At 50.4% G+C, this 15,427-nt stretch overlaps 1 protein-coding gene across 14 annotated transcripts in view; it reads right to left on the bottom strand.

Moving 5' to 3' along the window:
- Window positions 1–15,427, bottom strand: part of Eps15l1 (epidermal growth factor receptor pathway substrate 15 like 1) — an 81,043-nt gene that overhangs the window by 34,671 nt on the left and 30,945 nt on the right. For 9 of the 14 annotated variants that reach the window (XM_035450543.1, XM_027394889.2, XM_027394885.2 and 6 more), the window contains 10 exons: window positions 14,706–14,831; window positions 12,955–13,014; window positions 10,887–11,120; window positions 8,347–8,504; window positions 6,137–6,293; window positions 5,834–5,919; window positions 4,457–4,529; window positions 3,758–3,919; window positions 3,122–3,319; window positions 1,058–1,228 (listed from right to left, as the gene is read on the bottom strand). In XM_035450543.1, the coding sequence (XP_035306434.1) occupies window positions 1,058–1,228; window positions 3,122–3,319; window positions 3,758–3,919; window positions 4,457–4,529; window positions 5,834–5,919; window positions 6,137–6,293; window positions 8,347–8,504; window positions 10,887–11,120; window positions 12,955–13,014; window positions 14,706–14,831 (1,425 nt within the window). Of the gene's footprint in view, window positions 1–1,052; window positions 1,229–3,121; window positions 3,320–3,757; window positions 3,920–4,456; window positions 4,530–5,833; window positions 5,920–6,136; window positions 6,294–8,346; window positions 8,505–10,886; window positions 11,121–12,954; window positions 13,015–14,705; window positions 14,832–15,427 lie in introns of all 14 variants that reach the window. The other 5 variants (XR_004771606.1, XR_004771607.1, XR_004771605.1 and 2 more) reach the window with 2 other exon arrangements.

Here is a 15,427-nt window from a genome sequence, read left to right on the forward strand (position 1 = left end):
CTACAAGGAGAGGCTTAGAGCAAGCATTTCCCTGGCCCAGGATGCAGGACAAGCCAGCTGCACGGGGAGCGATGTGAGATGGAGCGAGCGCAGAGTGCAGTCACAAAACAGAAACACACCAACTGCAGGCCCTGGAGCAGAGAGTCCCATGGAAGAGTGAAGCCTAAGAAGCCTGTGGTGGGCAGAAGGAAGCCACCTGCTGGTGAGTCTAAGAGTGAAGGGGGCCTCTGTGGCAGACACGAGGGATCAGCAGGGTTAGAGACAGCACCTTCTAAGTCATCCAGGGCAAGTCCAGGCTTCCCTGTGAGTTCTTGGATATGACAGAAACAGAGAGGAGAGAGGGAAGGTGCTGTGCTTAGAGCACAAGGCAAGGAGGGAAGGAACCAAGAGGGAGAAGCAGCAGGGCTATAGCAGGCAGAGCCCTGGAAGATGAGGCAGCCAAGTGGTTAAGAGCAGCACAGCGCCCCAGACACCAGGCCTCATCCCTGGGCTGGGGCTGATGACCCCAACAAGGGGCACTGACAACCCGAAAGAAGTCACACTACCTGGGCTGCTGGTTCGCAAGCAGTGAGGACCACACAGTGTGGAGGTTCCCCAGAGAGGCCTGCTGACAGCTGACTGCACAGCGCCTACAAGGCAGGTGTACTGTGGTGCTCTTGGTATGCGTCACAGGATGGAACCTGGGGCCTGCAGTGCTCACTACAAGCTGCACCTCAGCCTGTTTTTCATCTTTCAGCATCAGTTGACTTGAATAGCACACGTGTACCCGCAAGGTGGCCATCAATGGAGCATGGAGCTTCCACAGCACGGGACCACATTGGCTTTGGTTAGGTCTGCCCTCCACATTTGAGTGATTGGCTCAACAGAAAAACTTCTGAGGAAACGGAACACTTGGGCCTTGCAGTTTCTAGACAGCAGGATGAACTTGGCCATCAGCCCTTGGCCCTGTGCCATAAAAAAAAAAGGGGGGGGGGTGCCACACACTGAGGAAGTCAGTGCTATGTACAGATCTGCAGCTGCAGCAGAGCCCATGAGGACCAGGAGACGCTTACTCGACCTTTACCATGGCTCCAAAGCCGCCCCTCTCTGCCAGCAAGACGCCTTCACTCAGGGTGGCCAGGTCAGGCAGGCTGGTGCCAGAGACCCCATCAGACACCTGGTCATACTGTTCTAGGCTCCGGTGAGCTTCTAGGCGGTTCTCCTGCAGCTGCGATAGCTTGCTTCTTGCCTGCAAGACAAACACCATGGACATCAAGGGGACCTTAGGATGCAGCCAGCAAGATGCCTTCCCCAGGGGATCATGACATGGCAAGGACTGTCTTGCACAGACTATACACTAGAAGAATCAATGGTCCATTAAAACTAAGACACTCTACTGCTCAAGAGCTCTGTATCCCCGCCCCCAGGGAAGCACTTGCCACCCACCCCCAAAGGTTTGCCAATTCTCAACCGACTACAATGAGACAGAATCTGGGGTTCTCATTACATGCTTGCTTTCCCTCCCTCCCAGACAAAGATCTCATGGAAAGGGAGGGTCACACAGGCAACAGTGACAGCTCATCGCACATAACTCGTCCTGGACCCAATCTCTTGTTTCTCTATTTTTTTGTTTTGAGACAGGGTCTCTCTACACAGCTCTGGCTGTCCTGAAACTCACTCTGGAGACCAGGCTGGCTTCAAACTGACAGAGATCCACCTGCCTCTGCTTCCCAAGGGCTGGGATGCACCACCATGGCCCAGTTTTTTGTAGTTTCTGTCTCCTCTAATTTAAAAGAAGTATTGGTAATGATGGGAAGGCAAACACGGGAATGTCAAAATGAAACTCGATGTGTAGCATCTGCTAATGAAAGACAAGAGCAGAGGAAGTCCTGCAAAGGCTGAGCAGAATAGATCACCAATTCAAGGCTGACCTGAGCTACATGATGATACTGTCTCAAGAACAATAACAATAAGAACCCCAAAATCCAAAAAAACTGAAAGAAAAACCAAAACAAAAGAAAGGAATGATGGTGACCATGGTGATACACACCATTAATCCTACCACTCAAGAGACAGAGGCGGGGTCTATGAGTTCAAGGACAGCCTGATTTACACCGTGAGACCTATTGAGCGCCATCCCAGCCACTATATCTATCAGCAATTCCACATGTGTCTTGGGCCATCTCCATGTCAGACTATGAAGACAGGAGGAAAAAGCCTAAAAATAACCCCACAGAACTAAAATGTTCATAAAATCCAGTTGTAGAGACGGAGAAGTGATGAGCAAAGGGGTCAAGACCTTGCTGGAAAAACCCACAGAAACAGCTGACTTGACCAAGTGAGAGCTCACTGACTCCAGTCTGACAGCTGGGGAACCAGCATTGGACAGAACCAGACCCCCTAAATGTGGGTGTCAGTTAGGAGGCCTGGGCGTCTATGGGCCTCTGGCAGTGAAACCAGTATTTATCCCTAGTGCACAAATGGACTTTGGAAGCCCATTTCCCATGGAGGGATACTCTCTCAGCCCAGATACACGGAGGAGGGCCTAGGCCCTCCCCCAAACGACGCAACAGACTTTAATTGATTCCCCCATGGAAGGCCTCATTCTCTCTGGGGAGTGGATGGGGGTGGGTTGGAGGGATCAGTGGGGGGCATGGGAGGATGGGATGGAAAGGGAACTGGGATTGATATGTAAAATAAGATTTCTCCTAAATTAAATGAATAAATAAATAAAATACAATATAACACATGAAGCCACAGAGACAGGGAGGTACCCATATTGCCCTGCCAGCCTGTAGCCTACAGACAAGCAGACACTTTTAGTCTAGAGGACACAGGTTTTCTTTCCTATGTACCAAGACACAGAACCACCTTGTTCTGTGGCCTGAATTCCAGAGACCAGCATGAAATCCAATGAGCACCATATGCAGAAGGACGGGGCAGTGTCAGAGCTGCCTCCCAGCTGCCAGGAGAGGCCAAACGCCAGGCACCCTGAGCCACACTGCACAGAGCCCTCACCAGCTCATCTCTCCAGCTCCACTGACCAACAGAACAAAGGCAGGTGAGACAGAAAAAGCCAGAGTTAACAGTGCAGCCACACAGGGGACTCAGCTTCAGCTGGCCACCAGCTCTGTCAAAATACCTGGTTGATCTCATCCTGCGTGGACTTCAGGGACTTGAGGATGGTCTCCAGCTGGGCACGCCCGGCTTGGATGCTCTGTTCCAGCTGTGTCTCCTCCTGCTGCAGCCGATTCAGCTCTGACTTGGCCCGGTTGAGGTCGTCTTCCTGGGACTTCAAGTCTGACTCTTGAGACTGAATCTGGGTTTTCAATGATGAGATCTGAAATGACAGCCAGAGGACTCACAAGTCAGGGTACAGAAAGAAGACACCGAACTTTCTCACTGTGTAAAGCTGGGGAAACGGTTAGTGGGTAAGAGTGCCGCCTGCCAAGCCTGAAGACCAGGTGGAAGGAGAGGACCAAGACCCACTGCTATCCTATGACCTCCACATGCACACATATAATCTCTCACAAAAATGAGTAAGTATAATAATAAATATTCCTAAAACAGGTAGAGGAGGCATGGGAGAGGCAGAAGGACCTGGAGCCCTGTTCCCTGCTGTGGGACACAGATCTCTAGGGACAGAAGGATCACTCACAGGAGTGATCACTCAAATGCCTGGAGTTTCCCAACTGCTTTGTCAGTGATCCCACTCCAGGCATTCTGTCATCGGTCAGCGAGAGTTGTAAAGGGACATCTTCCACACTGTGGGACTCACCATCTGGGTCTCATCCTGGCATTTCTGACGCACGTCACTCAGCATGTCCCGAAGCTTGGACTTCTGCTGGTCCATCTCGTCCAGGCGGTCCTGAGCACCCTGCTTCTGAGCCTCAAGCTCCTGCAGACTGCTGGTCTCCCTGTCCAGGTCATTCTGCAGCTCCTACGGGAAATGGGTGGGCATTGATGGACACTGGTGACAGGCCCTGAACAAGGAGGCATTAAAAGCAGACTCTAGGGTGCGGTTCTGCATCAGGGCCTGTGTGGGGCAGTGCTCCATCCCTGTTCTGGCTGTCAGAGTGAGCACAAGTGAGGCTAGGGTTCTATACTCAGTGCCCACCAAGCATGAGCGAAACCCAGATTCCCTTACCAATGCTGCCAAGGGAACAAAATTATTTTTGCAATTCCAGTGTGGTCGCTACACTCAGCACAAAACAAGCCCAAACTGCTGGGTGGAGTTGGTGTCCACCTTTAATCCCAGCACTTGGGAGGCAGAGGCAGAGGCAGAGGCAGAGGCAGGCAATTCTCTGTGAGTTTGAGGCCAGCGTGGTCTAAAAAGTGAGTTCCAGACCCCTCTCACCGCCCCCTTCTCAAAAACAACAACAACAAAAAAGAGTGAGTTCCAGAACAGCCAGGACTACACAGAGAAACCCTGTCTCTGAAAATAAAAAGAGCGCAAGCCAAGGTGCAGCAGCCACACCTGCACTTCACTGGTTTTCTGTCTGATGGCCTCTTCCTTCTCTCTGATGTCCTGTTCCAGTGAGTACTTCTCTCTGCAGGGTTAAAGACGAGGATAAAAACAGAGTCAGCACTGCATGGCAGAGCTGCGACCCTGATTGCGGGCCAGAGTCTATACACTCCCACACAGAATGACTCCTGTGACCCTCCATGTGTCCTGTCTCCTAGGCTTGACACACAACTGGTCCCATGCCACCGTGACAGTATGTGTCCTGAAGTCCTCATCAGAGGCCAGATAGATCAGCTTCTAAAACTGAGCCAAGGAAGCCCCTCTCTTTCTACATCACCCTGTGTTGGCCGAGAGTGAGGTACTTTTTTAACAGCAATACTTGGGACTAACCAGCTATCACCCTACCCTAAGGCCCAGTGGAACCTGTACACAAGAGGCCTCTTTCCCTGTGCCCACTGACCGAGAGCACAGTGTCTTATCCATCTGATGACCAACGAGGCAAATGGAGACTCCTAGGTCTGACAAGAACTTGCCAAGCCCTTACAAACTGTGAAAGTTCAGGAGGCAAACAGGGAGCAATAGGGGTAGTCTCCAACATTAGCAACCCCTGACCCACTCTAGCCAGGAAATGGAGAGCTTGGGCCCAAAGTGGCAAGGACCCAGAGAGAAGTCCAGGCACACACCTTTCCCATGGGCTCCAAGACCCCAGACAGCTGATACAGACACCTGGACTCCCTCCTGTGAGCTAACATACTTGTGCCACCATGCTGCTCAATGCTGTGACTGTCACACAGACAGAAAACCTCCCCTACATCCCACACCCAATCAAATGCTACTCAGCAGTCTGAAACTGGAAGTATGCTCAACATGAGTAGGGGCACACTGGGGACAAAGATCTGCACATGAACACCATCCAGTACTACAAGGAGGAGGTGCTAAGGAATGGGGAGATATGGCCAAAGAAGTTTCTGGAGGACAGGAACGGAAAACAAAGCTGGGCTAGGGAGGTCAAGTGAAGTGACATGGAAAGCAGTCGTAGTCACCCAGCTTGTGGTAAATGGCAGCGAGGTACCCAGGCCCCCGTGGCCACCTGTAACTGTTCCTACAGGAGGCAGTGAGGAACTGGCCCACTGTGCACACCAGGTGCTTCAGATTTGGGTCTACCTCCTAAGCTGTGTGCTGGACCCGTCTCTGCTGTTTGTGTCCCTATGCAGCTGTGTAGCCACAACCTGCTGAGGCTACCTGGATAGTACGGGCTCAAAGCAACACAGATCCAAACAGAAGCAGATCTGAGAAGGCTTGTGTCCTCCCCACCCTCAGAGGCTTATTGGGGGCTTGGACACAAGGCTGCTGCATCAGGAGCCACCAGGGTAGTGGGCAGTCACATACCTCTGCAACTGAGCGATCTCCTGGCTAATGTCATCCAGCTCTTTTACACCAGTGAACTCCCCTGACCCGAGAGCACTTGAACTATCCTAGGATCAAAAGTCAGACATAGAGTCACAGGAGGTCAGCAGCCCACATCTCTGGTATAGCAGGGGACCAAAGTGCTGGCTACTGGCCTGAAAACACCCCAGGATGCCCAACCTCCATCCTGGGCTTGGGGACCGAGGACTGTGGGGCTCTTGAAGCACCAGCGCCACCTTCCGGTGGGTGGTGAAAACAACAGAAGCAAGTTGTCTGGCTACTCACTGGAATGGGAGTGCCTCTCTCCGAGGGTGGCACCATGTCAGGCGAGAGGACTTGAGGAGGATCGATGCCTTTACTGACCTTCTGCTGAATGAAATACATAGCTAGCGCGAATTGCTCTTTGCTTAACTTCCCCGTTTGTCTCGTATCAGCCAGGGCCCTGGGAGGAACGTGGGATGCAATTAAACACCACACCTTGCCACCTTCCCCGAGCAAGCCCTGGGCACTGCCTCCATGTTCCAGTGCTGATGAGCACCTCCCTGAGGCTGATCACAGTATGGGAGTGAGGTTTTGGCCTACAGAACTGACAAGTGCTCGGTCTGAGGAAGCCCTTCCCCCCACCATACACCTCCAGCTGACTGGAAGGGTTAAGGCTTTCTTGTGCAGGGTGCTGCAGAAATGCAGTTACCCCATAAAGCCCTGTGCAGATGGGGCAGGACTACACTCATTCCTGTTTATAGATCTGGAGGCTGTCTATGAGCCAGTGGGGACAAGAGCTACAGCATGGAGATCTGGAGACACACTCCCTGCCCAGTGTCTCTGTGCCTAGTGTGCAACCAGAGAGAACAGGAGTGTCCCAGACTTGAGCTGGCAGTGAATGGCCTCATGAGGGGCAAACACGCTCCAGTCATTTGCCAGAGGCAGGGCACAAGGTTTAAGTGCCCACTCTAGCAGCAGCTACTTGCAGAGCATCACTGAAGAGCAAGCAGGCTTGGCTCCTCCATACCCTGAGTGCAGCAGTTCAGCTCTGAAGGAGCCAGCAGCCTGTCTGAAGAGGCAGCTCTCTATGACCATTGCTCCTTGGTCAGCTCTCCTCCCTGCCCGGCTAGGGTTACTCAAGATGGTTCTTTCTGACCATCAGGCGACCAGCTCAGTTTCCCTGCTGCAGTCAGGAAGTTACTCAAGGCCCTGGCCCTGGACAAGCTAACAAAGCTAGACCAGGCCATCCACAAGAGCCCCATTCTGAGATGGCAGAGGGAGGATGAAGGTGGCTCCTCCACCCAGGACCAAATGTTACACAGTGGCCCACAATCTATACCACAACAGCTGTGACTACTTTCAAGGGAACCCTGAGAGCAAGCCTGATGGCTCATGACTGTCCCTGTGCCAAGTGATTTTGCAAACTTTACACAACCTAGACACATCTAGGAAGAGGACTCTTGAGAGAATGCCTCCATCAGATTGGCCTGTAGGCAGCAGCTCTGTGTGGGCATTTGCTTGATTAATGACTTATATGGGGGGGAGGGGAGACAGCTCACTGTGGGTGGTGCCAACCCTTGGCAGGTGGTCCTGAGCTGTATAAGGAGGCTGAGCAAGCCATGAGAAGCAAGCCAGTAAGCAGCACTCCTCCAGGACCTCTGCTTCAGCTCCTGCCTCCAGGTTCCTGCTCGAATTCCTGCCTGACTTCCCTCAGTGATGGACTGTTATCTGGAAATGTAAGCAAAAATAAACCATTTCCACATTGCTTTTGGTAACAAGTGTTTGCTCATAGCAATAGACACCCTAACTAAATCAGTCCCCCATAGGACAGGGTGGGCAGGGTCACTGGACCCTCATCTCATCTCCACATCCCCAATTCTGTAATTCTACCGTAATCTCACATAGCCTGGGGTCTCAGGAGGTGCCAGGATGCACTGAATGTGGAAAGGTAATTGAAGGGGACTCCATCAATGCAGCTGTGGGGGTCATCAGCCTCTTTGGGCCCCCCACCCTCTTGTAGCATCTCACCTATGAACGGCAGGCCCAATCAATTCACTGGTGGCCCACTGTACTCCAGTGGTATGTACTTGGGTTTGTCCTTGATGCCCTACTGCACTGGCGGTGGTGGCGGGGGGGGGGGGGGGGGGGGGGACACGGGACGGGACGGAACATCTCCCCAGGAAAGGGTTGTCATAGCACTGAGGAACAAACAAGGGTCTGATTCCCTACCCTGTTCCTGTTGGAAGCAGATGCTGCCCCTCCAAATGGGATCTCATTGGAACTGTCAAGGCTCTCTTTGGCTTACCCAAGTGGCAGGCAGAATGACTGTCACAGGTGGCTGAGGCAAAGTAAGGCTTGTGGAGAGGAGTGTCCCAACAGAGCTCTCTAGTATGAAGACTGACCCTACCTCCCTGTACACTGACACCTGAGAAACTGGAGCCCTCCCTCCTTCCCTCCCACCTGCCTCCTTCCATGCCTCTCACAGCCACCTCCACCACAGTTTCCATCCTTACCAAATGTGTGCCAGAAGGTTCTGTGTGAGGCCCGAGTGCATGAAGATCTCCTTCACCTCCTGGCCACTCACATAGCCGTCAAGGTCCAGGTCAGTCTTCAAGAAGATCTCATCAAAGCGTATCTTATCTGCCACAGGCACCACCCAGGTCACTGGTGGCTACAACAGGTTACAACAGTGACTTATCCATGAGGCCTGTTTCAGCCCAAGGCTCTGCTTACAGAGCTCTTACAGACCGTGTCAGGTCCACCATGCAGCTCAGGCTCCAGACCCCTGGCTAGGGGCAGTGAGAGAATAAAGAAAGGATAGTCACACAGATACATGTACAGTGAAGTTCAAGTCAGGTGGGCTTCTCTGTGGCTACCACGACTGCTACCTCTGAACTATGACTGCTACCAGAACCATAGCATGCAAGCATATATGTACTGTTTTTTGTTTTGTTTTTTTTTTTTTTTTTTGTGTGTGTGTGTGTGTGTGAGTGTGTGTGTGTGTGTGTGTGTGTGTGTAAGCTACAATCTCAGGCTGGAAACGAACAGGAAGAAACTGCAGCAGCTTGTCTCTGCACATACTTACAGTTTCTATTGTTTTGATTTTTAGTATAATTGTCCCTCAGCTCTATTGAGCCTGAGGCAGGAAGATTAGGAGTTCCAGGCCAGCCTGGGATACATACAGTAAGACCCTATCTTTAATGGGCACAGGACACATTTATCTGCTAGTGACTGCTCTGGGCTGTACGCCATGCCCTCCCTACACAGCCTCTTTTGGGCCCAAGAGGTGTATCAGTACATACCAACTTCTGAACCCTCAGGGATGCCAGAACCCTCAGTGCTTTCTCAACACATACACAGACCCTGCACACATCTCCCAAACACTTTCCCTATCTTAACATGACTAAGAATGCCCAACTTGATGTCACAGCTGTGTGCAGTACACTATTCTCTGTCCTAAATGCTCATCTGTCCTCTGCCAGGAAAGCTTCCAGCATCCAGACCACGAGCCTGTTCTTTATAAATAACCTGGCTGTGGGATTTAGTCACAGGGACAGGATGCTGCCACCTTTGAGTTAAGGTGCTGCAGCAGGCTGGTGTCTGGAGCCAGAGTGGGGAAAAGTTCAGGTGTCAAACAAGCTGAACTGAACTGACAAGGCAGAAGGGCTTCTGAACAGATGCATCCCAAAAAACTAAAAACCCAGGATGGAGAAAGTCTCGTGTATGGTTCCAACAAAATAAACCTCTGCCTCAGTGCTAGGGCTAGGCATACTGATGTGAGTGTTATCAGTAATAAGTGAAGGAAGGCATATCTGTAGCTAGAAGGTGCCACTAGGACACAGAACCAGGAGAGCACCGGAGCCCCTTCTGTGGTGATGTGATGGTCTGAGGGACTATGACTATGGGTCCCAAAAAACACCTTGACAAATGCCCTGTCCTAGGGGCTGCTGGTTAAAAAACAAACTGGCCTTGTGGGAAATCTGGAAGTAACCAGGGAAGCCCAAGGCTGTGCCAGATTAGGGCCTCAGTTGCTTCCTTCCCAGCCAAACATCTATCCCATCCCTCTGTTCACAACAGCTCTCTCTCAGCAAGGGCTCGGTTGGTGAGATGGGGTGGGGTGGCTGTCCTAGAAAACAACAGCTGCATGAGGCTAACTGAGTGGCCAGCTCTTGCCTGCCCAGGCTTCCCCTTGTTCTAACTCAGCCTAGCCGTGGCTGTTCTTCTAATAGCTTCTTGATATTTCAGCTCAGATTCACCTTGTTGGTATCCTTCCAGCTGGCTTGTAGGTAAAGGGACGAACCCTACTCATAGCACTTCCTCAGTTTACTACTTTGCTACATAATCAGGAGTGCTGATCCCAGAACCATGTAACAAGCATCCTGCAAGTGCCTGCAACCCCTGCTCCAAGAGGGTCAAAGACAGGGAGACCACTGGGGTTTGTGGCTGCAGCCTAGCCAGGAAACAAGAGCCCCAGGTCAGGAAGAGACCCCACCTCAAAGATATATCAGATATCCTCACAGTGACAGAAGATATCTGACACTCTCTTCTGCCCTCCAAACAACGATGTGCAAACTGGTAAATAAATAAATGAGTCTTTTCTCTTAATGTGGTGAGTTTAGGGGCACGCACAGGTTCTGTGCAGACTCTGTATCACTTCCATGAGGACTTGAGCATTGGAGGGCACCGGCACCCTGGATGTCCTGGAGCTCCATAGACACCAGGGAACAATTTCACTCACCTGCAAGTGTGCAAGAAAGCTCATTCTAAATCCGTCTAGCAATCTAAGTTATTTATTTGTTTTAATATGTACTGGTATTATTGTGTATGCATAACATGTATAAGTACAGACTGAAGTGAGCTGCCACGCAGGTGCTGAGACTTCAAAACTTTGGAGCTCATAAGCCCTGGGTCCTCTGGAAGAGCAGCCAGTGCTCTCATTCACTAAGCTGTCTCTCCAGCCCCATACCTCTAGTAAGTCTTTTAGAGAATTGGATCAACGTTTTCTCTTTTTTGCTGTCAAGAAATAGTGGAGGATGGGACAGTGGACACTGACCTGAGTCTGCTTGACGCTGTGCTTCGGTGACAGGCTGCCTGTGCTGTTGAGGCTGCTGACACTGCCGTGGGATGGTGTGGAGCGGAGGCTGTCTTTGGGTGGAGGGCTGGCAGGCAAGACAGGCACAGCACCTGCAAACACTGTCTTCTTCTTCTTGGAGGGTGGGATGAGGGATGGAGGCAGAACAGAGGGCACTGGCTCCTTCTCCAAGGCGCGGTACACCAAGTGCATGGCCTATGGTGCCAACAAGAAGAGAAGGGAACTGAGGGGGCAGGGGTCACAGAACAGAGAAAGAGTCTCATGCAGTCTTGGGAGGCTCCAAGGAATCTGCTAATCTTTTCTCAGGCATCAGCCCCCTCTGCAGCTTCGTGAGATGGGTTGAGTTTGGGAAAGTGAAGTGAGCACAGATGACAGCCATCCAGACACCACACAGCCAGTTCTGAGGGTTCCTTGCCAAGATTTGAGTAACCCATGGTCTGAAATGTTAGGTAGGAAATTCCAGAAACAAAAGACCACATTCGTAACACTTCTATTACAGCATAATGCCATGACTGTTTTTAGACAGGTGTCTCATGTTTCCCAGGATGGCCTCATGCTCACTAAATAATTGAGTGTGACCTTGCTCTCCCTGTATGGCCACCTTCAGAGTACTGAGATTACAGGCATGTGCCACCACACCTGATTTATATGGCACAGGATGACCTCCGGGCTTTGTGCAAGCTAGGCAAGCATTCTACCAGCTGAGCTACAGCCCCAGTATTTGTTGCAATTACTTCATTAATTGTTATTAATCTATTACCAATGGAAACATTCTAACAGTCAAGGACAGGGAGAAGTGAAGCACATGTATGTAACAGCCGAGGCTGAGTACTCTAGGCTCTGCACACTCAGTCAGCATGCAGTGTGACCACCAAGCCCCAGGGCTTATAAATTCCGAAGTTTTGAAATCTGGAAGTTAACAGACCCCAAGGAGCATCTACTTCAAAATGCTCAGGAGACACAGAGTATGACCCCAGAGGGGACAGAAGGACAGGCAGGGGGAGCAGAGGGACATGTTTTAAATCATGTCTATATATGTATTTATTTTAAAGAAAAATCTTGATATGAAGCCCAGGCTAGACTGGAATCCCAATCCTCCTGCCTCAGGCTTCTGAATACTGGAATGACAGGCACACACTGGCAAAAACACAATTTTTTTAACATTTATTTTTGTATCTATGAGTATTTTGCCTGTCGTGTGTCTGTGCACTAGGTGTGTGCAGAGCCTATGGAGGCCAGAAGAGGGCATCAGATCTGTAACTGGAGTTAGAGTGCAGTGAGCCTCCATGTGGGAGGCAGGAATCACACCCAGGTCCTCTGCAGGGCTCTTTAGCCCTGAGACATCTCTCCAGCCCCAATATCACAGACTTTAAAGTCTATTTTAAAATGTAACCAAAGTCCAGGTGCTGAACATGCCTATCATTCTAGAACTAAGGAGACAGAAGCAGGAGAATGAGTTCAAGACCAGCTTCAAGCCTGACAGTGGTGGCACATGCCTTTGATAAAAAAAAGACCAGTTTCAATAATCTCAGACGCTGTCTCAAAAAAAAAAAAATCATAAAAATAAAGGCATTGTGCTTGCAATTTATCTCTTTGAAAATGATGAGGGGGGAATAAGGAAGTGGCAAAGAAGAGGAGGAAGGATGATAAAAAAGCAGGCACTGTAAGATCACACTGGATCAGTGAAGACGACTCTGCACTCTACTGTACCCCTGAACCTTTTCTAAGTATTTGAAAATGTCAAAATAAACACTTTTAGAGCTGGGTGGTGGTGGCCCATGCCTTTAATCCCAGCACTCAGGAGGCAGAGGCAGGCGGATTTCTGTGAGTTCGAGGCCAGCCTGGTCTCCAGAGCGAGTGCCAGGATAGGCTCCAAACCCACAGAGAAACCCTGTCTTGAAAAATCAAAAAATAAATAATTAAATAAATAAATAAACACTTTTAAAACTTTTAAAGACACATAAAAGACTCTCGTAGCCACCCATGAATACTTCCTTAGGTCTCAGCAAGTTGGAAACAGAGGACTTACCACAGCAAACTCATCTCGATCCAGATGTCCGTCTTTGTCAATGTCACTGAGGTCCCAGACCTGCAGGGGACAGATAGATTCATGAGGGTGATGTGGGAAGGAAGCTCCAGGAAGTCTCACCCAGCACAAGCAACTTGTGAACTGATAGTGAAATGAGCCAAGGCAACCAGAGGCACTTAAGGAGATGTATACCTATCTTGCAAGCACACACAAAGAAGAAAAGGAAAAGCTTTAAGAACTAGACTGTGACAAGAGGATGAGGCAGGAGGATTGGAAGCTCCAAGTCAGCCCAAAGTACACTGAAAGTTCCAGGCCCATCCTGGCTATATAGCAAGATCTTATTTGTGGTGATCCAAACGGGAATGCCCCTCTAGGCTCACTCACATATTTGCATGCTTAGTCCTTCTGTTGGTGATCTGTGAAGGATAGGAGGTATGGTCTTGTTGGGAGAGTCGTGCCCCTGACTACCAGGTCGGAGCAAGTCTCTCCTTGTCTCTCTGACTATGGATCAGATATGGGCTCTCAGCCACTTCTCCAGCACCATGTCTACCTACCTGCCACCATGCTTCCCGCCATGGTGATCAGGGACTAACCCTCTGAAACTGTAAGCCAGTCCAATTAAATGCCTTCATTTATAAGAGCTACTGTGCTCATGGTGTGCCTTCACAGCAATACAACACTGACTAAGACCCTACCTAAAAAGACCAAAACAAGGAATCAAAACAAACAATAACCCTGACACCCTGCAGCTCTCTGAAAACCATCCTCTGAGGGAGCTGAGAACAAACGCTGAGACCTATACCCTTCCTGCAGCATGTTCACTGTGCCTACAAAGGCCAGGATGAAAACCGCATCCCAAGCAACCTTTTCAACTGAAATCGGAATCAAATGGTGTCCTCTGCAGGGCTCTTAAGCCCTAAGACATCTTTCCAGCCCAATGCCACAGATTTTCAGGTCTATTTTAAAATGTAACTCGAAATGCTGCACATGCTTAGAATTCTAGAACTTAGAGGCACATAGATGGGCACTAAGAAATGGCCTCTGAAAGCCACTGAGGACAGGGTTTGTTGTTTTTAGACTCTGTTAGAGGCCAGGGCCTTGGGCTCTGGCTGAACAACCATGGTCCCTCTGTAGCAAGGCCCCAAAGATGACAATAAGCTTGCCTAGCCCACATACACCAGGAAGCAGGCTACCAGGATGAAGCCTTGGGCCACAGCGACACCCCTCTGGAGGAACAGTGCCTACAGTGGAGATTCTGGAGCCAAACACTTTGCATGGATATGAACAAAGCTGAGGTTCATTTCTGATGAGGAACTCCTGATGCAGGGTTCTGCTACACAGACTGGATTGGCCTAAAACTCATGATCCTCTTGCCTCTGCCTCTTGGGATTATAGGTGTACAAGGGCACGGCCACCAAAATAAACAAACAAATAAAAGGACTGCACTATGGAGGTGGATTGGGAGTTTAAGATTACCCCCAGCCAATATGAGAGATATAGGAAACCCCATGATAAAACCAAAAAAGGAGTATCTAAGACTATTTCTAAACCTGTAACAGAGCTGAAAGTGCCTTGACCTTGAGATTGACAAGCAGGACAAAGCATTTACTTAAAAACATAAGCCAAAGGCCAATGAAATGTTTCAGCAGCTCAAGAAGCATCTGGTGGTACAGTGCACATTGGGAGGAGAAAGGTGACGCTAGCAGACAGACACACTGCAGTATGGGATGGGAAAGCACCCAGCCCCTTACCCTGCCCAGCACATCCAGAGGTAGTTTCGAGTTCATGAGGACTGGCTTGACCTTGTCTCCAGAAAGCAGACCATTGACTGGTAGAAGGCTTTCAAAGATGCCATCAAACTTTGCCTTCTCTTCCACCTACCGGGAAAGGAGAGAGGAGGAGCTGGAGTGAGTGTAGAGCACATGGTGAGGACGGTCTACACAGACCTCAACTGTACCAGTGGAGGAAGACATCCGAGAGCAAGCCCAGCTACCCGAGTTTCCAGGGAGACGCGGGCACAGCTCCCTGGCACAGTGGCCTGGGGGCCATGCTATCTTCCACATCAGGTCTCCTGATGGCAGAAGGGCCTGGCCAGCAGGAAATGCCTTTGCAGTAAATCAAGGAACCTCACAGCTATTTAGTTTGGGAGCAAACATGACCAAAATCCACCTCCAGTGGGGCCAATGGCATACATCTCTCATTTCAGCACTCAAGATGGAGGGTTTGCGGTCAGCCTATGCTACATGGGGAGACCCTGTCTCAAATGTCAACTTCAAGAGTGGAAGTCTTACTTCTCACAGTCCAAACATAAGCTTTGATGAGGCTCAGTGCAGTGGAGCCTTGGACTCCAATCTCACCACTAGGAAAAAAGGTTTTGAAGAGAGCGCTGGTACGATGGCTCGGTAGGTAGTGTCCATGCAGCACACATAGAATACCCATCCCTGGGCTCCACCTCCAGCACTGTATAAACCAC

This window comes from Cricetulus griseus (assembly GCF_003668045.3).
Source record: "Cricetulus griseus strain 17A/GY chromosome 1 unlocalized genomic scaffold, alternate assembly CriGri-PICRH-1.0 chr1_0, whole genome shotgun sequence".
Lineage (NCBI taxonomy): Eukaryota > Metazoa > Chordata > Mammalia > Rodentia > Cricetidae > Cricetulus > Cricetulus griseus.